Genomic DNA, 25,058 nt, shown 5'->3' with positions numbered 1-25,058 from the left:
CTGCTGACTTGCAGCTCTTCACCTGGAGCTTCCAAGAGCTCTGAGGCAGCCCCGCAGAGCCCCTCGTGCACACCTGTCAAAGATGCTTTCTCTCCTGGCATACCCTTGAGGCCCTAGGCCACCTACTGCCCTCGCCATCTTCCATAGAGTGCAGTGGGATGCACTTAACGTGAGTGCTCCCGGGATCTCCTCCCACAGAGTCTTTGGCCCTGTAGACAGACAGTCTCTGTAATCTCACCATAGCACAGCCGTCTGCCTTCACTGGCACCTCAGCATCTGCAGGGAGCATCCCGGTCCCAGGAAACCTCATCCAGCCCAGAGGGCGGCAAGGTCGCCATGGATGCCAGCCTTTACCCAGCACTAAAAGTATTTTTGTTTTTGTTTGTCTTAAATGTTGATAATTTAATAATTACTATTCACGTTAGGGCTTTAAAATACCTTTCCAAAATCCTACAAAGTTTCTCTTTTGAGAGCCATTCTTCAGATCCCCGTACTAGCCTTCTTTCTTTAATTTTCTTTTAGATTTTTCTTTAAATTTTTTAAATTGTTACACTAGTACAGATTGTTTCTCCCATTATAGGGTTTGCAGTCATGAAAAGTGTTGATAGGTATTATGTCCATGAAAGTATTTCTAGAACATTCATTCATTTTATATTAACAGCTTGCATTGGTGTGGTAACATTTGTTACAGTTGATGAACCAGTATTGGTACAGCATTATTAACAAATGTTCATAGTTTACACTTGGGTTCACTCTTGTGTTGTACATATTCACTATGTTAAAGAAAATTAAATGTCCATTCCTGACAAGGTTAATTTCATCCTCTCTCAGACAGTTAAATTTTTCCAGACCCCCACCACCATCTTTTTAATCCGTTGTTTGGAATTACCCCTCTTGTTCCAAAGAAACATTCACGATGGCAGTGAGCATGTAAACTTTCATAGTGCTTTGAATTTTTAAAGTACCACATTCTGCATTAAATTGCTCACTTCAAGTTTCCATGCAACTAGAGGGAAAATAGGAGCCCAAAAGATCTTCCCACTGGAAATAAAGCAGCTTGATTATCTTCACTATACAGTTTAAGAAGTACAGTGCTGCTTCTAATACTAAATTCAGATCTGTATGTGTAGTCTAAGTTACAAGAGCTGTAATGACTTCACAGGAAATGGTACTTCAGAACTTCATCCTTACGGATTACCATCAGGTCAAATTAAAGTGGATGGGGCAAACACTTCCATTAATCAGATGCCGAATCTCTCTACTCTTCCATCAGCTGTCTGCTCCTCTGTGTGCGTAAAGGCACACTGTCACTGGATCTTTCTTCCTTTTTCATCCTCCCTCCAAAATCAGGAAATTCACATTTTGAGTTCTCAAATTAAATTCTGAAACTTTTTATCAACACATAACCATACGTGATATCTCAGAATTAAATATTCAGCATGTTTCCAGTGTCGGATTTTATTTTTCATGACAAAATTACCTCACCTCGCAGAGTGACCACGTTCTGCTTTAGATTTCCAGGTCACAGTGCTTTGCATCAGAACTCCCGAGCGTTGATGGTTGGACACGTGATCGCTGCTTTATTTGTTTGGAGAAGGCTCATTAGTTCATCTTACTGCTTTTCACTTTGCCCACCGTTTTTATGAACTCTGGCATTTTCAGTCTTTTCTTAGAACAAACTACTAAAAATAGGGGAATTTTCAGTTTGGGGTTCTGTATCTACCATGAGAACACCCAAATGGAGACCTCTCCTTATCCTGTCTGCACAAGATACAGGCCTTGGCCAGTCACTGGGCTGTAGCTGAAGCCACATGTGGGTTGCACGTGACTGTGGCAGACTTGTACAGAGGCAGTGACCCAAGCCTCAGTTTGTCTTCATGCCTCAGGGCTTTGGAGACTTTAGTTAAGTGAATCATTTAAATAATAAATATTTAAGGTTTTTTTTTTCCCCTTAGGACTTTCTCACTGTTTTTGTGGGATTTTTTTTGTTTTGTTTTGTTTTTATTTACAATGCCACATTAAAGTCAAAAATGACTTGTTGAGAGCTGTAAGTGTGACACTCTGTGCTTGGCCGGGCACAGACACCAAGCAGTATCCCCTACGTTGAGCAGAGGGAAACCAAAGGCATGGCTTATCCTGCCTGCTGAGGTCAGGATAGGGAAGGACACACCCAGACAGGCGGAGACAAAGGGAAATAAATACAAAGCAGTCTTCCCAGCAAAGCATTTGCATAACTTGAAAATGAGATGGAAATGCCAGGGCAAACTTGTAAGTTTGTGCCTTATTGAAGAAAGGGTAAAGCTGTTAAAATTGGGCAAAGGGTCTGGAAGGCTCCGGCAGCCACATTCTCTGAGACAGGTGGCACAGGCGTCCAGGCATCATGTCACACCTGCTCCGGCCTCACGGCAACCTAGCTGCCTCTGGGCCCTCCTGCCTTAGTTTGCAGTGACACAGAAGGCTGCAGAGAGAATGTGATCCACCCAGCACAAACAGCTAGTGAGTGGCAGAAGGTAAAGGGCTTCCGCCCTCCCACACCCAGCTGAAGGGAAGCTGAAATGTCATCTTTGTTCCCTTTCATTTTTCACTGCCCAGCACCAAGGCCCGGGCAATTCCTGGCACATTTCTCTTTTCTATAGTGGCAGCACGGATTTTCAGCACAACAAGGGACAGTCTGAAATAAATTTTATAGGAATATTTTCATTTAATGTTTTCTAAATGATTAATGAGAACACTTCTACAGTATTTACATCAACCTAGATTTTGGCAGGTCACAACTATACATGGGAATCTTCCAGAAAGATCCACTAGGAATTGTTTTTCCTTGCAGATTTTGACTAGCTTCTCCTTTTTTTTCCTTTCCAATGCTCTTTCTCCCTGCAGGAGAGAGACAGGCCTCAGGGCTGGTGTGGAAACCTTGCATATTTTATCTCACTTGACAACCACCCTCAGCATGGAGGATTTCAGTGAGATTCCCAGGGTAGCTCTTCAGAGACAGGGACTAGGTTTGGCCACTGAGAGAATCAGCTTAAAGGTATTTTTATGTGCATTTACTTAAGAACAAAAGTATGAATTACACCAAAGCAGCTTCTGTGTGCATCTTGTTGAAGAGGGGAGTAGTTTCCTTGAGGATACGGACCTCGTGACTGTCATTGTGTGCACCCGGTGCAGGCCCTCCTGCCCAGCGCTAGGAGCTGCTGAGTAAATGTCAGCTCAGTGAAATTCACACACCTTACCTGGAGCTCACAGACGGTTTCTCCAGCTGCTTCCGTTTATTGTTTTAATTCTGTGATCCATATATTTTTTCTAGGAAAGGGTGTTTTTCTTTCTGATTTAATTCCCTACATTTTTCTCTTTCATATGAAGTTGCAGATAATGTTTTCCCTTCGGATTTTTATTCTTTAAGATTTTTAACCTGTGCAAGACTTTTTCAATGATACAAGTCAAGGAGGAACGAAGATCTTTTTCCACTTCAGTCTTCACTTTGCTCCAGCTATTGCTAAGAAAGGCTCAAACGATGACAGCATGTTTAAGGAAGAACCTGGCCGGCTTGGGTCACCGCTGCTGTCTTTCTTGGTTTTGCATCTACCTGGGGAGGGCCCAGCTTTTGGGTTCCCATTGAGGGAAGCATGAGAGAGGATTGCTTGGGGGATGCTGCCAGAGCTCCCAGCTGACAGTCTCTGCAGAACGGCTGCCAAGTGGCCTGGTGGCCGTATGTTGGCAGTTTTTGATGAATTGGGATTAGGGAATGTTTGTTTACTTGATAACCAAGTGTCTACAAGGAGAGGTAGCAGCGTGAGGGAATAGTGCCACCATAATGAGGACACAGCCAGCCATCTCTTCCCTTCCACAGAGCCCCAGGCAGTCCTCTTCAGGCTGCAGTTTTCTGTCTGGACCGAGGGACTGGCCGGTGAAGCAGGAGGAGCTGATCACCCTTCGTGGGAACGAGGATGCCCAGAAGTTCCAGTTACTGTGGTTTTTATGTTCTTCTTTTTGAGATGGAGTCTCGCTCCGTTGCCCAGGCTAGAGTGCAGTGGTGCGATCTCGGCTGACTGCAACATCCACCTCCCAGATTCAAGCAGTTCTCCTGCCTCAGCCTCCCGAGTAGCTGGGATTATAGGCGCATGCCACCACACCCAGCTAATATTTGTATTTTTAGTAGAGACGGGGTTTTCACCATGTTGGCCAGGCTGGTCTCTAACTTCCAGCCTCAAGTGATCTGCCCGCCTCAGTCTCCCAAAGTGCTGGGATTACAGGCATGAGCCACCGTGCCCAGCTGAGTTATAGTTAACTGTTACTGGGGGGCAGGGGAAGGGCTCATTAACATTTTTTAAAATAACATTAACATATTTTCTTTTTAAAATGTTAAAATTTAATTCTGAAAGAATTTTGCTACATTAGTGCTAGTTTTAATTGTGATTTTATTCAATATGTCCCCCAAATGTAAGGAAGAAATGGGTAAATTTTGTTCACAAAAATATCCTCCCCACCTCCCAAAAGCAGTAGCAATGGGAGTGCCTTGGCACGGGGGAGATTTGAAAAGAGCCCGGAAGTTAGGTTTGTTGGAGGAGGAGGATCTGACCACAGCTCAACTCCACCTGCTCCAGCAGCGCAGAGTCCACGAGTACAAGTAGGTGTTTGGTCCCCAAGGCCTCACAGAAGTTCAGGCAGAATTTCATCACTTTCTTTTCCCTTAACCCCCATTTAGGCTTTAAATGCCTGTGTGGTTTTTAAAAGGGTAGAGGTAGCAAGGAAACAATATATATCTAATGAGGGACATTTTCCTGTGTGATATGTAATGAATGCACTATATGTAGTACTGATTACCTGTTATAATGAAGGCACTGTATAGTACCGATTACCTGTTTTAATTTGATCCTAAGGAAGGTCAGTGTGCATTTTGAGACATTATAAAAATATAATTGATATTACCTGATAACCTTTGAGTTAGCGAATTTTAATTTCACATCAGTAAGGTACTGTTTTAGAGCAGTGCTTCTCCATCTCAGCGTGCACAGGAGTCACCCAGCCTCTTGTGGAGGGCAGGCCCTGAGATTCTGAAGTTCTAACAAGGGCACAGGTGATAAGACTGCAGCTGGTCGGAATGTACCTTTAATCAAGTATTAATATTACTCTTTCAGCTACAGCTGGCCACTATATTTAATAGTATTTCTGAGAAAAAAATACATATTTTAAGTTTCAATTTGAGATCCCGAGAACACAGTCCTTCACCCCAAAGAAATGGATCTGATTTTATCTTTTATCATGTGGCAATCCCCATATCTGAACCATGCTCATTAAAAACTCCATTTTCCATCTAATACTTTGGAGACACCATCTTTATTGTATACTGAAGTATATATGTAGTTGGGTTTATCTTCCCTTTTTGAAATTTACAGAAAAATCGAGCAGAGAGTTCTATATACCCTCTTTTCTTCTGCAGAGATTTTAATAACATCTTGCATTTTTATTATTAATAAGTATAAAAATTTTGCGTTAGTGTAGTACTTTTATTATAATTGATAAACCAGTATCGGTACATTGTTGTTAAAGTACATAGATTACCTTAGGGTTCACTCTTGCTGTTGTCCATTCTGTGGGTTTCAACAAATTAATGACGTTGCGCGTTCATTGTAGTGTCATGCCGAATAGTGTCATGCCGAGTAATGTCACTGCCCTGTATATTAATCCCCCCACCACCCCTGGATTAATACCCCATCACCCCTGGATTAATACCCCATCACCCCTGGATTAATCTCCCTACCACCCCTGGATTAATCCCCCCACCACCCCTGGATTAATCCCCCCACCACCCCTGGATTAATCCCCCATCACCCCGGATTAATCCCCCCACCACCCCTGGATTAATACCCCATCACCCCTGGATTAATACCCCATCACCCCTGGATTAATCTCCCCACCACTCCTGGATTAATACCCCCACCACCCCTGGATAAATTCCCCAATCACCCCTGGATTAATACCCCATCACCCCTGGATTAATACTCCATCACCCCTGGATTAATCTCCCCACCACCCCTGGATTAATCTCCCCACCACCCCTGAATTAATCCCCCATCACCCCTGGATTAATACCCCATCACCCCTGGATTAATCTCCCCACCACCCCTGGATTAATCTCCCCACCACCCCTGGATTAATCCCCCATCACCCCTGGATTAATCCCCCCATCACCCCTGGATTAATCCCCCCATCACCCCTGAATTAATCCCCCATCACCCCTGAATTAATCCCCCAATCACCCCTGGATTAATACCCCACCACCCCTGGATTAATCCCCCATCACCCCTGGATTAATCCCCCCATCCCCCCTGGATTAATCTCCCACCACCCCTGGATTAATACCCCACCACCCCTGGATTAATCCCCCCACCACCCCTGGATTAATACCCCATCACCCCTGGATTAATACCCCATCACCCCTGGATTAATCTCCCCACCACCCCTGGATTAATCCCCCCACCACCCCTGGATTAATCCCCCCACCACCCCTGGATTAATTCCCCCATCACCCCTGGATTAATACCCCATCACCCCTGGATTAATACCCCATCACCCCTGGATTAATACCCCATCACCCCTGGATTAATCTCCCCACCACCCCTGGATTAATCTCCCCACCACCCCTGAATTAATCCCCCATCACCCCTGGATTAATCCCCCATCACCCCTGGATTAATCTCCCCACCACCCCTGGATTAATCTCCCCACCACCCCTGGATTAATCCCCCACCACCCCTGGATTAATCCCCCCATCACCCCTGGATTAATCCCCCCATCACCCCTGAATTAATACCCCATCACCCCTGAATTAATACCCCAATCACCCCTGGATTAATACCCCATCACCCCTGGATTAATCCCCCATCACCCCTGGATTAATCCCCCCATCACCCCTGGATTAATCTCCCACCACCCCTGGATTAATACCCCATCACCCCTGGATTAATCCCCCCATCACCCCTGGATTAATACCCCATCACCCCTGGATTAATCCCCTCATCACCCCTGGATTAAACCCCCCACCACCCCTGGATTAATCCTCTCATCACCCCTGGATTAATCCCCCACCACCCCTGGATTAATTCCCCAGTCACCCCCTGGATTAATTCCCCCATCACCCCTGGATTAATCTCCCCACCACCCCTGGATTAATCCCCCCATCACCCCTGGATTACTCCCCCCATCGCCCCTGGATTAATCCCCCATTGCCCCTGGATTAAACCCCCCACCACCCCTGGATTAATACCCCCACCCCTGGATTAACCCCCCCATCACCCCTGGATTAATCCCCCCACCACCCCTGGATTAATCCCCTCATCACCCCTGGATTAATCCCCCCACCACCCCTGGATTAACCCCCCCATCACCCCTGGATTAACACCTCCACCCCTAGATTAATCCCCCCACCACCCCTGGATTAACCCCCACCACCCCTGGCTTAATCTCCATCACCCCTGGATAAATCCCCCCACCACCCCTGCTTTAACCCCCCATCACCCCTGGACTAACCCCATCACCCCTGGATTAATACCTCCACTCCTGGATAAATCCCCCACCACCCCCAGATTAACCCCCCCACCACCCCTGGATTAACCCCCACCACCCTGGATTAATCCCTCATCATCCCTGGATTAATCCCCCCATCACCCACCACCCCTGGATTAACCCCCACCACCCTTGGATTAACCCCCACCACCCCTGGATTAATTCCCCCATCAGCCCTGGATTAATACCTCCACCCCTGGATTAATCCCTCCACCACCCCTGGATTAACCCCTCGCCACCCCTGGATTAATCCCCCCATCACCCATCACCCCTGGATTAATACCCCATCACCCCTGGAATAACCCCCCATCACCCCCGGATTAATACCCCCACCAGCCCTAGATTAACCCCTATCACCCCCTGGATTAATCCATCACCCCTGGATTAATCCCCCATCACCCCTGGATTAATACACCCACTACCCCTGGATTAACCCCCCATCACCCCTGGATTAATACCCCCACCAGCCCTGGATTAACCCCCGTCACCCCTGGATTAATACCCCCACCAGCCCTGGATTAACCCCCATCACCCCTGGATTAATCCATCACCCCTGGATTAATCCTCTACCACCCCTGGATTAATCCCCCCACCACCCCTGGATTAATCCCCCCACCACCCCTGGATTGATCCCCCGATCCCCCTGGGCTAATCCCCCACCACCCCTGGATTAATCCACCCATCACCTCTGGATTAATCCCCCCACCACCCCTGGATTAATCCCACCACCCCTGGATTAATCCCCCCATGGCCCCTGGATTAATCCACCCACCACCCCTGGATTAATCCACCCACCACCCCTGGATTAATTCCCCATCACCCCTGGATTAATCCCCCCACCACCCCTGGATTAACCCCCCCACCACCCCTGGATTAATCCCCCCATCACCTCTGGATTAATCCCCCCACCACCCCTGGGAGCTTGGAGTCTTTCCATTGTCTCCATAGTTTCACCTTTTCCAAAGGTCTTATAGTTGGAATCATACAGTATGTGGTCCTCAGATTGGCTTCGTTCACTTAGGAATGTGCATTTATGGTTCCGCCGTCTTTTTCTGCTTGATAGTACATTTCTTATCTCTAAAAATATTCCATTTTATGTATATATCATAGCTTATTTATCCATTTCTCTGTTGAAGAACATCTTGGTTGCTTCTGGTTTTTGACAATTACGAATAAAGCTACTATAAACATTCTTTTGCAGGGTTTTGTGTAGATACAAGTTTTATCACCTTTATCAGATACAAGTTTTCCAATCCTTGGGTAAATCTCTAGGACTGTGATTGCTGGATCTTATGGTAAAAGTATTCTTAGCCTTGTAAATATCTGCCAAGCATCTTCCAAAGCTTTCATACTATTTTGCTTTCCTAAGAGCAATGAATGAGAGTTCCTGTTGATTCACATCCTCAGCCAGCCTTTGGTATTGCCATTTTTTGGATTTTTCGCTATTCTGATAGGTGTGTAGTGTTATCTCATTGTTTTAATTTGCAGTTCCCTAATGACATATGATGATGAGCATCTTTTTATATGCTTATCATTGATAAACCTTTATTGGTGATGTGTCTGTTCAGATCTGTTGCCCATTTATTAATTGGGTTGTTTTCTTATTGTCTGTTTTTTGGAGACAGAGCCTCACTTTGTCTCCCAGGCTGGAGTCCAGTGGTGCAGTTATGGCCCACTGCAGCCTCAAGTCCCTGGGCTTAAAGCAGCCTTCCCACCTCAACCAACGGAGTAGCTAGGACTGTAGGCACACACCACACCTGGCTAGTTTTTGTATTTTTTGTAGAAACAAAAAAAAGCGATCAGCTCGCCTCAGCCTCCCTGCGTGCTGGGATCCCAGGCATCAGCCACCATACATGGCCTATTGTTGATTTTTAAGAATTCTTCATATATGTTGGATACAAGTTCCTTATCAGATAGGTGTTTTACAGATATTTTCTTCCTGTCTGTGACTTGTCTCTTCATTACTTTAATACTACATTGGACAGAGCATACGTGTTTAATTTTAATGAAGTCCAACTTACTGATTTTTTTCTTTCATGGATTGTGTTTTTGGTGTTGTATCTAAAAGATTATCAGCAAACCCAGGTCACCCAGATTTTCATCTGTGTTCTGTTCTAGAAGTTTTATAGTTTTTGCACTTTACATGTAGTCTGTTATTGGAGTTAATTTTGGGGTAAGATGTAAGATCTGTGTCTAGATTCATTTTTTTTTCATGTGGACGTCCAGTTGTCCCAGCACCATTTTTGGAAAAACCTGTCCTTTCTCCATTGAATTACCTTTATTCCTTTGTCAGAGATCAAACTGACTATATTTGTGAGGACCAATTTCTTGTCTTTCTGCCCTGGGCCACTGATCTATTTGTCCGTTCTTTTTCTAGGACCACACAGTCACCCAGTCTTTTTTACAGTAGCTTTAGATAGCTCTGTAAGATGGGTAGTGTCAGCCTGCCAGATTTGCTCTCTTTAATATTGTGTTGGATATTCTGGGTGTCTTCCTTCTCCATATTAACTTCAGAATCATTTTGTTGATAACCACAAAATAATTTGCTGAGATTTTGATTGGGGCTGCATCGAATCTGTAGGTCAAGTTGTAAAGAACTGACATTTTAGCAGTATTGTCTTTCTTCCTGTCCATGAATGTGGAATATCTCTTGATTTCTTCAGCTCTGTGAATTTTTTCATCAGAGTTTTATAGTTTTCTTCCTATAGCTCTTGTGCATATTTTGTCCATTTTATACCTGGGTATTTCACTTATTTATATGGAAATGATAGTGTGTTTTTAATTTCAAATTCCCATCATTTATTGCTAGTATCTAGGAAGCCAGTTGACTTTTGCATATTGATCTTGTATCCTGTGACCTTTAATCACTTCCTAGTTTAGAAGTTTTTTTGTTCTTTGAGATTTTTCTTTATAATTATGTCATTGCAAACAAGTAGTTTTATTTCCTTCTTCCCAGGCTGTGTACCTTTGGTTTTCTTGTCATTGCATTAGCTCGAACTTCCAGTACAATGTTCAGTAGAAGAGATGAGAGGGAACATTGTTGCTTTATTCATGATCTTAGGGCGAAGTCACTGAGTTTCTCACTCTTAAGTATGTTGCTAGCTGCAGTTGTTTTGTAGATGTCCTTTATTAAGTTGAGGAAGTTTCCCTCTATTCCTAGTTGGCTGAGAGTTTTTATCACGAGCTGGTGCTGGATTTTGTTAAATGCTTTTCTACATCTATTGATATGATTTTTGTTCTTTAGTCTGTTTGATGTGGTAGATTATGTTAATTGATTTTGGAATGTTAGATTACCCTTGCATACCTGGAATAAATTCTGTCTGGTCATGGTTTATAATTCTTCTTATACATTGTTGGATTTGGTTGCTAATTTTTTGTTGACTTCAGTTCTCTTAGATTCAGTTTGCTAATTTTGTTGAAGATTTTTCATTTATGTTCATGAGACACATTGGTCTACAGCTTTTTCTTCTTGTAATGTCTTTGTCTGGTTTTGGTATTAGGGTAATGCCAGACTCATATAAGAAGTTAGAAAGTGTTCCTCTGCTTCTGTTTTCTGGGAGAGATTGTAGAGAACTGGTAGCATTTCTTCCCTAAATGTTAGGTGGAATTCACAGTGAAACCATCTGGGTCTGGGGCTTGCTTTTTTGGAAAGGTTTTTCTTTTTCTATCTAAGTTACCAAATGTATGGACATAGAGCTGTTCATAATATTCCTTTACTATTCTTTTACTGTCCATAGGATCCATAGTAATAATCCTTCACTTCTAGTACTAGTTGTTTATGTCTTCTCTTTTTTTTGACTAGCCTGGGGAGAGGCTTATTGGTCTTGTCAGAGTTTTATTCGTCTTGTCAAAGAATATGTTTTTGGTTTGGTTGATTTTGTCTATTGATTTCCTGTTTTCAGTTTCACTGATTTCTGCTCTAATTTTTATTATTATATTTTTATTTTTATTATTTTCTTATTATAATAAAATAATATTTTTATTATTTTCTTCTCTACTGCTTACTTTAGGCTTATATTGATTGCTCTTTTTCCTTCTAGTTTTCAAAGGTGGAAGCTGGTTTCAGATCTTTCTTTTCCAATATATGCATTTAATACTAAAAAGCTTCCTCGCAGCACTGCTTTTGCTGCATCCCACAAATTTTGATAAGTTGTATTTTTATTTTCACTTAGTTCAAAATATTTTCACATGTGCTTTTACATCCAGAAGCACCCCCATGTCCATGGGCAGTTGTCAGGGTAAGGGGCAGCTAACTTTCTGCCACCTTCTCAGGTGAAGTGGCAGGAGTCACACAGCCTGTTTTCTCACCATCCACCAAACTGTATTCCAGATCGGAGTATTAACAGCTAGTCTATAAATTGAGATTGGAGTATTAACAGCTAGTCTATAAATTGAGATCAGAGTATTAACAGCTAGTCTGTAAATTGAGATCGGAGTATTAACAGCTAGTCTATAAATTGAGATCGGAGTATTATTAACAGCTAGTCTGTAAATTGAGATCGGAGTATTAACAGCTAGTCTGTAAATTGAGATCAGAGTATTAACAGCTAGTCTGTAAATTGAGATCGGAGTATTAACAGCTAGTCTGTAAATTGAGATCGGAGTATTAACAGCTAGTCTATAAATTGAGATCGGAGTATTATTAACAGCTAGTCTGTAAATTGAGATCGGAGTATTAACAGCTAGTCTGTAAATTGAGATCGGAGTATTAACAGCTAGTCTGTAAATTGAGATCGGAGTATTAACAGCTAGTCTGTAAATTGAGATCGGAGTATTAACAGCTACTCCCAAGTTGGGTTTGAGAACTTCCAGTAGGGGTTTGTTTCTGTGCTTATCTTCTAGAGCTTGAAGGGTTCTTGAGATCTTCTCTCCCTTGTGGTAAGTGATAAACCACACAGGAGTGATTCTGGCCCCTTCTCTTCTTGAGACAGAAGGAAGGAAGTGACACGGCTTACATATAACTTACCATGTTGGGCCGGTTCCACAGTGACATGACTTATATATGACTTAATTGTAGGCCAGTCCTCTGTGTCATTATGCTGATGGTCTACAAATGTTTATTTCTAGAAAACCGAAGTGACTCAGGCTGTAACTTAAGCTCGGCCAGACATTCTCTTGAGATACAGAAATTATTTAGTGGCATCAAAAAAGAAAGTTTAAACATTTTAAGTTCAATAATTGTTATCTTTCTTTTCTCCAGGCTTATAATCACAGTAGAACTATTTTCCATAGTGTTCCTTAATTTTGACTGTCTTCTTTTTGGACCTTTCTTATTAAAGACCATAAACATAAAGCTCGTTTCAGTGTGGTCACAGCCCATTCTCAGTAATGGTTAATGAATAGACAGATGGATGCATTGAGGCACAGATACGTTAAGCGGCTTGCAGAAGTCATACGCGTGTTTTCTCACCATCTTTCAGACTATATTCCAGATCCAAATATTCATCGCTTAGGCCTATTTTGAAAAGCACTTTACTGAATCTATGTGATTGCCCTCTGCTGGCATTTCTCTATTCTTTATCTCATTTATAATCAATGCACGCTATTTGATTTTTTAATGATTGTTATCTGCTTAGTATACATATACAGATCAAATTCCAAATCCTATTAGAAGAGAATACAATATTAACAAAAAGTTTACCTTACCCTGAGAGATGATGCAGCCACAGGTGATACGATATAAAAGTGGTTTCTCTTGGGCTTCTTCCTCTTCTTAGCACACTCATAGCCAGGCAGCTCTGGGTGATGGATTTTTCAAGTCCAGCTCCCTTGCCTCCTGTTGGGACTGCTCAGAGGCGGAACGCAGGCTCCAGGGCCACACGGAATCCAGTGGGAGGCCCATCCCCAGGGCCCAGGCCTGAGACGCACCTGTGCTCAGTTTCCCCTCCTCCCCACTGGTTTTCCCAGGAGCACTTCCGGAACCACTGGCTGGCTTACATCTTCTCCCTTCAGGGTCTCCTTCTGGGGAACCCAACCTAAGCAACCTACCATTCGAGCTTGCTAAACTAAGGAAATATTAAAGAATATCTGAGCATTCTGGTTTTTCTTTTATTGGAGGAGGGGTTGGTGGTCTCTACTGTTTCATTCGTTTTGGGGTCGTTTCTAAATGATTGCAGTGTAGCTTTGGAAATTGTGGTGTCATCCACCTGTCTCCTCTGATAATTGTCTAGACATACATAGATAGAGCTCCGTAGAGAAAACCAGCATGTATTTTATAGTTGACACCGTTAAATACTTCACAAGAAATAAAGGGATCTGTCATCACTTCTGCTGGGACATCTGCGACGCCTCCTTCAAGTGTGCCAAGTATGAATGCGTGCTCAGTTATGGCAAACAAACTCACTCAGCACTGATTGGATTCCAGGCTCCATGGTCCCCTTCTCGATGCGCATCTTGCACGCGGAGCTTCAGCAGTACCTGGGGAACCCACAGGAGTCGCTGGATAGACTGCACAGGGTGAAGACTGTCTGCAGCAAGGTAGGTGGCGCTGTCATTCTTCCCTGCCACGGGAGAAGGCGCCCTCCACGCCCTCCCCACAGGACATGCCTGTGCTGTTCCCTGCCCGTCCTGCCCCGTGCACCATCGCTGCTTCTGCCTTCAGAAGGCTAGGTGACCCGGTTTGTGTAGCCTGGTAGTCGTGGCTCTTGCTGAAATCTTTTTTAGGGATGGTAAGAGTTTCTAGCAGAGCTTGAGTCCTGTAATTCTTACTGCCTGGTACTGTGGGAAGCTGAAAGGCAGAGACATCTTTCTTGCCAAGGCTGCCAGCTGAAGCCTCAAGGTCAGTGTACCAGACCACTCCTGTGTCCCACAAGTGCTCACACGCACCTGCCATGTGCAGACAGAGGTGCCGGAGCAGTACTGAAAGCAATCATGGTTTAAGCTTTCAAATCCAAGTAAGTGGTACTGCATTATGGCAACTGTCACTCATGATCCTGACTGCAAAGGCAGAGTCGGAGTGTTTTCGGACTCATTCTTGGTTGTGAAGTCACAGTTAATGTGGGAGCCACCAAAGTGGCACATTATTACACTAACTGACATTGGGAAGAAATGTGGGACTTAGAGACTTTGCTGTCTACAGACTGTTATAGAGTATTCATCTCAGATTAGGAATGATCCTGCCTTTCTACCCACGTCACAGTGTTACTGTATAGGTTCAGTGACATAAGGTATGCAGAAGTACTTTGAAAACTACAACAACGAGCAGTTATTAGGAGCAGCAGCATATTATAATTTTTGGAAAAACTAAGATTTTTCTTGTCGAATTCCTCCTTTCACTTCCCAGCTGTTGTGATAGAAGTTTTGCGGAGTTCCAAGATGATGGTGTTAACAGCGTTCCTAGTAAGGAAGGAAGGGGCCCTCCTTATCCTTATCTGTGGAGAAAAAACGGGCATTTCTAGGCATCTTGTTGTCCTGGGCTTTGTACCCACTTCCATTTTTTTAATACCATAACTTAAAAGATAAAAAGAAAAATTGTTTGCTTTCTGTACTATATCAGTTGATGGAGAATCACGTTACCAACTTCTTTACATTTCAACACTTTTCTTGAATCTTAAAACGGGGTTTAATTTTATTTACAGAAATCGGAAGCACATAACTTGAAATTGAGAAGTTCTAAATCAGTGACTTTCTAAACTACACGAATTTTTCATTATCCTCCATGTCACATTGTAGGAAATCTTTATAGTATTTGAAAGAGAAAATTCTGGGCCATAGAGTGATTTGTGGATGAAAAAGCCAAGTTAGTTGAAGTAGTTTTGCAAGTCAGTTTTCCTGGTCCTGAAGTATGCCCTATTTCAGTATTATGCTCCTTAAATGCATACTACAGGCTGGGTACAGGGGCTCATGCCTGTAATCCCAGCTACTTGGGAGGCTGAGGCGTGAGAATCGCTTGAACCCAGGAGGCTGAGGTTGCAGTAAGCCGAGATCAAGCCACTGCACTCCAGTCTGGGCAACAGAGCAAGACTCTGTCTCAAAAAAAAGAAAAACTGCATACTACAGTGTAACGATCAGGGGAGCCACTTAGCACTAGCTGTGAAGCAGCAGAGACAGTGGAGCAGAGAGCAGGAGCTTCCCACACCGCTGCTCCGGGCACCTGCACTTACTCCACCTGACAGACACCTTTGTTGCATTTATTATGAGCCAGCCACTGCTCTGAGTTCCAATATTAACTCATTTAATCCTTATCACAACCCTATGAAGGAGATGTTATTATCCCAATTTACAGATGGGGAAACTGAGGCATGGAGAGGTTAGCTAACTTAGGATCACATGAGTTGAACCCAAGTCATCTGGCTTTAGAGTCCATGCTCTTCATCACTTGCCTGGCTTCATCACTATAACATGTCCCGTTTGAAGGGAGAAGGACCGAGAGTCCTCTCTTCCACCCTGCACCAGCATTTCTGCTCCAAGAAAGGACAGTGCTTTCCGGGGTCAACTGACATCTGCTCAGAAGACCCCTTTGCTGAATGGGGCCCTGCCCCTTCCCCCTGACTGATGCCTGGAGATGGGCTCGAGCCTGTGCTTTGCTGGGCTGGGCCCCCCTGAGACTCTTGTGGGGGCTTCCAAGCAACAGCAGTTGACAGCTAAGCATTGTGGGGTTGGGGAGAACCAGAAGGGTTAGTGCAGTCACATCCTAGGAACGTTTCTCTCAGGCTGACTGGGCATGGGGCCACCGTCAGTGAGACAGCCACTCATGCTTCTCGTTCCTTCCGCTAGTCTACAGTTCCACCTGCCTCTCATCGTGTGAATACATCACCACACTTCAGGCATCTCTCATGTTTAAAGATACATATCTTTTCCATGGCATGATCCAAATATAAGCCAACATTCCTTATGGTACTTAAATGAGGAAATCGCAATTTGTTCTAATCCTGGAAGAAAAACAAGCAGTTGGATTTATGAAAAGGTGTGTGTTGGTCTTCACCTTAAATGATTTTCATGGTTAATTTCAATATGTAATTACTATGTGTTCCTTCATGTGCTGACTTAAAATTTGACACCCTCTTGAGAGAGAGAGCTGCACTGTGGCACAGCTGGTGGATGCCTGGACCAAGAGGGAAAGACCCAGGGCATGACCATACAGTCAGCCTTGCCTGTCCGCCTCCTTCGGCAGGAGAAGAAGCACTGTCGCCAACTTCCTCGCTCACTTCCTTGCACGTCAGGGGCTCGTGGCCGCATGCGGGCATTCTTGACCTTCCTGTGGCTGGTTCAGTGTTGAACTGAAGCAGTTTTTATCTGGATGTGAACAGTGGGCACTGTGGGGGCATGGGGCGATTTGTCTCCACGCTGTCCAGAACAGCTCTATCTGAGCTTGTTCATTTGTTCATGCAGCAAATGTCCTTTCAGCACCTACTGAGTACTGCACGCTGGCAGTTCAGGACTCAACAGAACGCAGCCTCGCCCTCAGTGAGTTTACAGTTTGGTAGACGATGCTTGTTTCACCTGTTCCTTTTAGGTTTGCAGCCATCACCAGTACAGCATGATCCTCCATAATTTAAAAAGGGACAGTTTGTGTTCATGCTAGAATTTCTTTACTCAAGAAGTGTGTATTAGTCCATTTGGCGTTGCCATAAAGGAATACCTGAGGGTGAGTCATTTATAAAGAAAAGGTTTATTTTGGCTCACAGCCCTGCAGGCTGTACAAGAAGCACAGTGTCAGCATCTGCTTCTGGTGAGGCCTCAGGAAGCTTTTTTTTTTTTCTGAAACGGAGTCTCGTTCTGTCACCCAGGCTGGAGTGCAGTGGCGCTATTGGCTCACTGCAACCTCCACCTCCCAGGTTCAAGCGATTCTCCTGCCTCGCCTCCTGAGTAGCTAGGATTACAGGCGCCCACCACCACCCCTGGCTAAATTTTCTATTTTTAGTAGAGACAGGGCTTCACCATGTTGGCCAGGCTAGCCTCGAACTCCTGACCTCAAATGATCCACCCACCTCGGCCTCCCAAAGTACTGGGATTACAGGCATGAGCCACTGCGCCTGGCCAGGAAGCTTTTAATCATAGTAGAAAGCAAAGGGGGAGCAAGTGTGTTACATGGTGAGAAAGAGAGCGAGAGAGAAGAGGAGGAGGGAGGCACCAGACTTCTTTTGACAATCAGATCCCAAGGTAACTAACGGAGCCAGAACTCATTCATTGCCTTAGGGACGGTACCAAGCCACCCATGAGGGATCCACCCCCAGGACACAAACACCCCCCACCAGGCCCCACCTCCAACACTGGAGCTCACATTTCAGCATGAGATTTGGAGGGGATGAATGTCCAAACTATATCATAGTGCAAAATCTAAAAATACTAAAAGCCAGCCCACCACTATTCTGCCAGTGTTGATTTGGTGGATTAAAGTGAACGGCTTGGTGTGGCCTTCGATCCCCTCTGTTCTCCACTGGTGAATAAAGAGAGAGGTCAGACAAGAGACTCTCTAGGGTTCTCCAGCATGACGTTCTGATTTTCCCAGACCTTCACAACTCCAGGAAATCCTCAGGAAGTCAAACTAAGGATGTGTTAGCGAGACCTCTCCGTGCGTGGACTGCTCTTTGCTGCATTGTTTAAAGCATACACCACACCTGCCCCAAACCACAGGCACACACACAGCTCTGCTCAGGACACGTTGCTGTGCGTCCCAGCACTGAGGTGCAGTCACGTGTTCACGCTGCATGGATGTGTGAGGTGCTGAATGCATTATGTTGATTACCCCCTACTAATGCCCACAGCAGCTGCAGGTGATTTTATTATCCTCGGTTCCCAGATGAGGAAAGTGGCTTCAGGGAGGTGAAGTATCCCCCAGACAACTGCAGTGAGGCAGTGATGGAGCCTGGCTAAGCCGCATCACACAGCTCCAGAAGCCTCACCCTTGAGCACCACTCTGCGGTTCTCTGTGAAATTAGACCATCAGGATTGTGGTTTTTTCCTTCAAATACAGACTTTTCTCTGATACTTTGTAAAGCAGGGGCTCTAAAGTTTGGTCTTAAGCGTCACTTGAACAGTTCCAGAAATTTTAGCAATCTCTACTGCACTTGCTCCTGCTAAAAATTGCTCTCAGTAGGTTCAGGGAACTGTGGGCTCTTCCAGTGGGTGAGGAGAGACAAACAGAGTGAAAAGAAATGAGTCTAGAATGTTAAACATGATTTCCTTTGGTGCATTTTCCATTAGCTTCTCCTCCCGCAGTTCACCCTCCTTGGCCTGCACCTCTGGCCCCTGGTCTTCAGCTCCACCTGAGGCTGCTAAGGGAAGCTGCGTGGAGAAGCCACCACCGCCATTTCCAGTTACCACTCCTGAGCTGGGCCACATCCAGGCCAAGCCCTGAGTCCTGGATGACCCCTCCTCTCAGGTCTTCAGGGGGGACTTGAGCAGGCGGAGGCCAGTGCTGGGGCTGCAGTCAGTGGCTGTTGGCTGGCCTTGACGCTGAGCTGAGATGCTTAAGTCAAGGACGTTCTACAAAACTGAGATTGTTGTTTCTAGAAAGAAAGCAGATACTTGGTTCATATTCCCCAGAGAACTCTGTCCCATTTGTTTTCACTGCTTGCGTGGCATCTGTTGTTGATCTTCAAAGTAGTGTTTCCAGGCTGGAGGTCAGAAATAACTGTAGAATCAAATGCTTCAGAAGGGGGTAAACAGTAGCGCAAGAACCGAGCGAGGATGGCGGAAGGTTTTCATCCCGGAGTGATCAAGTCAGCGCAGAGCATGCAGGTTGCTGAGGGAATGAACGCGCTGCCACTTGTACAGATGTGTGCTGAGCCCTGCTGTCTGATCATTGCCACTCCAGCAGAAGTCACGTCTTCTCAGGTTCAGTTCCCAGCGTGATTTCCCACAGGAAAAGAAGCCGCCCTCGGTGACAGCAGAGTGAGGTGCGGGCGGGCTCGGCAGACCAGGCCTCGTGCGGGTTGGAGCTTGACACTCAGCTCTCAAGGGAGAGGCTAGAACAGAGCCGCCCAGTCACCTGCGGGCTGCCGCCCACGGGAGTCGCCTGGTTTGAGACGCAGTAGCTGCCGAAGTAGCAGAGGAAGAGGCTGGTCGGGGTGCCGCTGTCGCGCGTGCGTGGCCTCACATGGGGAAGTGCTTGTGACATCACATTCATTTCAAAGCCAGAACTGTCATTACAACGTGACCCTGGTGAAGTAAGTGATATTCATTGGAGGAAGAATGCCCCGGCGTGTTAGTGGCATAAACGATGTGATGAAAGGCCATGTCATTCCCCTTTTCTTATCCACGTCTCACTCAACGCATGTATTCATTTTATCATGTCATGAGACCTTTTGCTATTGAAAGAATGAAGACCATGGGGCAGGAGCGAAACAGCCGGTTACGCGAGGGTGGGGCGTGGAGAGCAGCCGGTTACGCGAGGGTAGGGCGTGGAGAGCAGCCGGTTACGCGAGGGTAGGGCGTGGAGAGCAGCCGGTTACGCGAGGGTAGGGCGTGGAGAGCAGCCGGTTACGCGAGGGTAGGGCGTGGAGAGCAGCCGGTTACGCGAGGGTGGGGCGTGGAGAGCAGCCGGTTATGCGAGGGTAGGGCGTGGAGAGCAGCCGGTTTCGCGAGGGTAGGGCGTGGAGAGCAGCCGGTTTCGCGAGGGTAGGGCGTGGAGAGCAGCCGGTTACGCGAGGGTGGGGCGTGGAGAGCAGCCGGTTATGCGAGGGTAGGGCGTGGAGAGCAGCCGGTTTCGCGAGGGTGGGGCGTGGAGAGCAGCCGGTTACGCGGTTAGACGAGGGCGGAGGGCGTGCCGGGAGCACAGTCCGGGCGGAGGCTCCTGGTAAGGGAGCAGAGCGGGAAGCTGATCCCCCACGGATTCTTAGGGGGCCGACTTCTCCTGTGTGGAAGATTCACCAAAGACTGATTCGAGTCTATGTTCAGCATATGTGTTTTAGATTAGAACAGTGTTGAGAATTTTTATATGGGGCCCAGTTTTAGCAGGACATCATTTAGGATCTTTACAAACGAGTTCAGGGTACTTCGTTTTATCTGTTGTCTTTGAGCCACTGAGTGAATTAGTAAATGTTTGGTGCAAATATGATTGCATTAGTGAAGAAGAACATATACCACGATTTAAAATAAATTTCCCATGCTGCCCTGGCTTGGAAAAATCAATGCCGCCATCCTCTGACCCTGCTCCTCTCACGCGCCCTGCAGGCTGTGTCTCCCTCTGGGGTGGAGAGAGCTTCACAGACCATTTGGGAAAGAGCCAAGCAAACACACTTCTACAAGCCATTTGCATAAGTAGACATAATCCATATGGAATGATGCACTGTTCGGTTGTAGTTTCATTTGTCACTGACCTGCATCCGCCCGCCCAGTCTTGAGTTCAGCTCCATCCCTCCCTGCAGTTCCGCAGCCTCCGGCTTCCCCAGCTCAGCTTGGCTGAGAGTTCCACGTTCATCCAAGTGCTGCTTTATAGACTCACTCCCAGCTGGAGGAGGCAGAGGACATTTTCGTGCACTCTGGAAAAGAAACGTATTCAACAATGTCGATGTAGCTTTTGCTTCTCTATTGATAGTTGCTAATGTGGTAGTGAGAGCTTTGTTTGTAGGAAGAGTTAATATCTTTTCTAAAAGGGTTTTTTGACAGATGGACATTCTTCAGTTTTGCTGTCTTATTTGTTAAGCAAAGTTAGAAACATAAGCGAGAACAGGCGTGGCTGGCCTTTAACACTGTCAGGGCCAGCACTCAGGGCCTGGCCACCCGCACACCGACAGTGGCCAGTTACTGCCATCACCGTGCCTGACCCAGAGGGTTTGGTTGCCCTTCTTTTCTGCCGCTTCCACAGAGAACAAATTAATTGTGGCTTAATCAGATGAGATGGGAATGACTGGCAGGTGGGGAGAAGAAAGGAAAGGCCGAGTGAGGATGGCCGTCCATCGAGGCCACGTCCCTGCTCTTTGCCATTGAAGCCCATGCTCCTGGAACCCCGTGTGTGCTCAGAATGTGCAAGCAGGAGAAGCAGAGGGAGCGGAAAGCACTGGGCATCAGGGTTTTCCAGAGGAATGTCTTGACCCAGCTGGCAGTGGAAATTCACACCTTCAGAAACCTCTAGAGTTCATCGTGGCCAATCCCGGGACATGGACTTCGGAATGCCCAACCCTGCCACCCAGCCATGGCAACCCGATTCAAAACCAGATGCACCAAATGTGAACTTGAAGGCCATAGCACTTGCCAGTGACCCAGCCCTGAGGCGGGCATGATAGCCTAGAGAAGAGGCCTTTGATGTAAGACGATTCTTAAATCGTGCATTCTTTGCCTTGCTTTTCTCGGCACTATGTATTCTGTCAATCTGTGATCTGAATAGAAAGAAGAAAGTGTATTTTCAAGGTGTGAGGGGCCCAGAGGACACTGTCCCAAAAGCAGTGGTTGTGAGAGTGGCTTTGGAGTCAGGCTGACAGTCTGGAAACTTCCAGGTCCGCTCTGAAGTGCCGGCTGCATAACCAGCTGTCCAGCCTGTGTCCGCCTCGGCCTTCTTTGTGCAAGTGAGAAGCATTGCTGATCTCCCCGGGATGGCCAGGGGGCACATGTCAGTGACCCCGCATGGTGCCTGCCAGGCACGTGGTCGGTGTTTCATGATTCTTTGAGAGCTTTGGAGCAGCTCCAAGAAGACTCTTTCACTTTGAAGAGGTCCCCTGGGAAGCTGTGGTGGGACTGGAAGGTCCAGGACTTCCCAAAATCTAAGTCTCTCCAGAACAGACCTGCTCCAACATTTAGTCTCCACTCAAAAGGGTCCACTTAGTAAGTTCTCAGGTCCTTGGCTTAGTGCCACCTCCCCAGTAGTTTGTATACTAGATGCCTTGGGAATAAAACCAGTTCCCTAAACCTATCCCATGATCCCTCACTCACCCACGACCCATGACAGCCGCCAAAGGGACAGGCGCAAAGGCTCCTTCCTCAAGGCCCCCTGTAGACAGCACTTTCCACACTGAAGGTGTTGTCAGTGACCCAGCCAGAAAACCTGCTTCACCACCTCCTGGATAACTGCATAGGATGAGAACATAGATTTGGGTCTGTTTAAATATGAATAAGTTACAAATTGCCTTTTTAAATATTTCTTGAGATCAAGTGGTAGTGGTTATATATGGAGTCAAGCAGCTGGGATATTCATTCAAGGCATATAATTTTCTTCATTCTTTGGACAAAACGTAAGCAGGTTTTTAATTCTGAATAATTGATCTTCCCTCCTGTACTGTGGGCAGGTGTTGATGGTTCCCCACCTTGTTAACCTGAAGCCTGTTCATCCCTGGACCGGCCATGACTTGCCCAGTGCAGTATCCCCCACCGTGGGGCTGGCAGCAGCCCCTCCACGCTATGCACAGAGCAGTCCGAGTCTGGAATCGTCTCTTCAGCTCCACAGCTGTTCCATCTGTTATTTTCTCCAAACTCCTCTTCCATGCATTTCCAAGCAGCGTCTTCTCATGATTACAGTCGCTTTCAGAGATGAGCTCATGCTGATACCCAATGAAGAACCCAGTTCAGAATTTTCTTTTTTTTCTTTTTTTTTTTTTTGAGACAGGGGGTCTTGTTCTGTCACCCAGACTGGAGTACAGTGGCATGAACATGGCTCACTGCAGCCTGGACCTCCCCGGTTCAAGCGATTCTTCTGCCTTGCCCTCCTGAGTAGCTGGGACTACAGGCATGCGCCACCATACCTGGCTAATTTTTAAACTTTTTGTAGAGATAGGGTCTCACTATGTTGCCCTGGCTGGTCTTGAACTCCTGGACTCAAGTAGTTCTCCCACCCCAGCTTCCCAAAGTGCTACAACTAACTATAAGCGTGAGCCACCATGTCCAGCCCAGAACTTTCAAATTAAACAAAACTAAACCTCCAACATGTTTCAGTACAGTGGCCTCAATACATTATTCCTCATGCAAAGCCTTCAGTTAAAAGTGCTGGGTAACTTCGATTTACCTGTGTGTTAACCATCAGTTGTTGCCTAACAGATTATCTGCAACTGTATGGGCTAAAACCACAGGGATGTATGACCTCACTATTTCTGTGGGTCTCAAGTCCAGCACAGCTTCTGGGTTGCACTGGCTCAGGTCTGTCCTGAGGTTGCAGTTAAGATGCTGACCGCAGTGTCTCACCTGAGGGCTCAGCTGGGGCTGGAGAACTGGGCTCCAGGAGGCTCCGTCATATACCCGCTGAGTTCTGCTGCTATTGGTGAGAGGCTGGGTTCCTGGCCTCATGGTTCTTTCTGTAGGGCTTCTCGTGCGTCTCACAGCATAGCAGCTGGCTCCCTGCAGAGAGGGAGGGAGGAGGAGGAAGCCACGGTGCCTTGCACGGCCGGGTCTCGGAGGTCTCTATGTCCCCTCTACCTTGGTTCTGTTTGTTGGATGAGTCACTAAGTCCAGGCCACATGCAAGGGATGGGAATGAGACTCTGCCTTTTGAGGAGTGCTCAGGAATGCATGGCCGCATTTAAACTGCCACACTGTGGCCAGTCAGCTGGGTCTGTTCCACTTCAGGATTCACAGGCCTCTCCTAGCCCTGCAGGACAGGCTCCCCTGCCTCCACTCCAGCCCATCCTGGTGGTGTGAGCTGCCACTTAACCCTGCCAGGATGTGGCTCGTACTGGAAGGCCCATGGGCTCCAAGAGGACTTCCCTTCAACCTCCAGGCACCTTGAAACTGCCCAGCAGCCAAACCTCGGAGCTGTGGAAGCTCCTGGAAGTTTCAAAGACCCACTTAATATTTACTAGCCAGTGCAGCATTAATTTCATTGCTCCGCGATCCCACATATCGAAACCTTTCACAGTTTAGTACAGGGGTGATGGTGAAAGATAAACCACAGGAGAATCTGAGGCAGTGGGATTGTTTCATTTCTGGTTGCTTCTCCTCTTATCTGTAATTAATATCCATTCAGCATTTTTAAAGCTTACAAAATGCTTCAAGTACATTCTCATTGGAGTTCCATGATTTGTAAAACAGGCATGTGAAAAAATGGGCAGCTAAGGAAATAGGAATTCAGAGAAGGTACGCTGAAGGTCAGCCTGAACTTGAACCCACGTCTTCTGGCACCGGGCATCCCTGTTCTTGTCATTGTGGCACTTTGCTCTGTGTGTGGAAAGCGTGAAGGGCCCCTGCAAATGGGCATGATGCTGCCTCCTTCACAGGTTTATTTTTGTGAAATCAAACAGAATACTGTTTGTGCTTAAAAACCATCCTGCGCCCCCATCTGTAAAATACATCGTCCCCGGTACTTCCCAGCAGACGCTAAGCACCGCCCACACTGCCGGCGCCTGACCAGACAGCTCCACGGAGCTCCTGACCCAGCTTCAACCCGTCGGGAACAGCTCCCAGGGAATGTGCAGGAAGGTGCCTCCAACACCCGGCCCTTTCTGCCCCTCGGCCCCTGTGGTCACTCTGCCCTCCACGGTCCTTCTGCCCCTGTGGCCGGTGGCTTACTGCTCTGTGCATCTTCCTGAAGCACTTGGCACTGTTGCCTCATCTCTGTCCTCTTCCTCCTATGCCCTCGCCTGGGCCCTCAGCGGCTTCAGCAGGGAGGATGTGGGTGCAGTGATTTGG

At 46.5% G+C, this 25,058-nt stretch overlaps 1 protein-coding gene across 2 annotated transcripts in view; it reads left to right on the top strand.

Annotated features, from left to right (window-relative positions):
* TRAPPC12 (trafficking protein particle complex subunit 12) overlaps window positions 1-25,058 on the top strand; it is a 108,696-nt gene that overhangs the window by 57,676 nt on the left and 25,962 nt on the right. For both annotated transcript variants that reach the window (XM_054476580.2, XM_054476579.2), the window contains one exon: window positions 13,931-14,043. In XM_054476580.2, coding sequence (XP_054332555.1) covers window positions 13,931-14,043 — 113 coding nt within the window. The remainder of the gene's footprint in view (window positions 1-13,930; window positions 14,044-25,058) is intronic.

This window comes from Pongo pygmaeus, chromosome 12 (assembly GCF_028885625.2).
Source record: "Pongo pygmaeus isolate AG05252 chromosome 12, NHGRI_mPonPyg2-v2.0_pri, whole genome shotgun sequence".
Lineage (NCBI taxonomy): Eukaryota > Metazoa > Chordata > Mammalia > Primates > Hominidae > Pongo > Pongo pygmaeus.
Note: the sequence above shows the minus strand (reverse complement) of the source record. Positions and strands in the feature narration are given on the sequence as shown.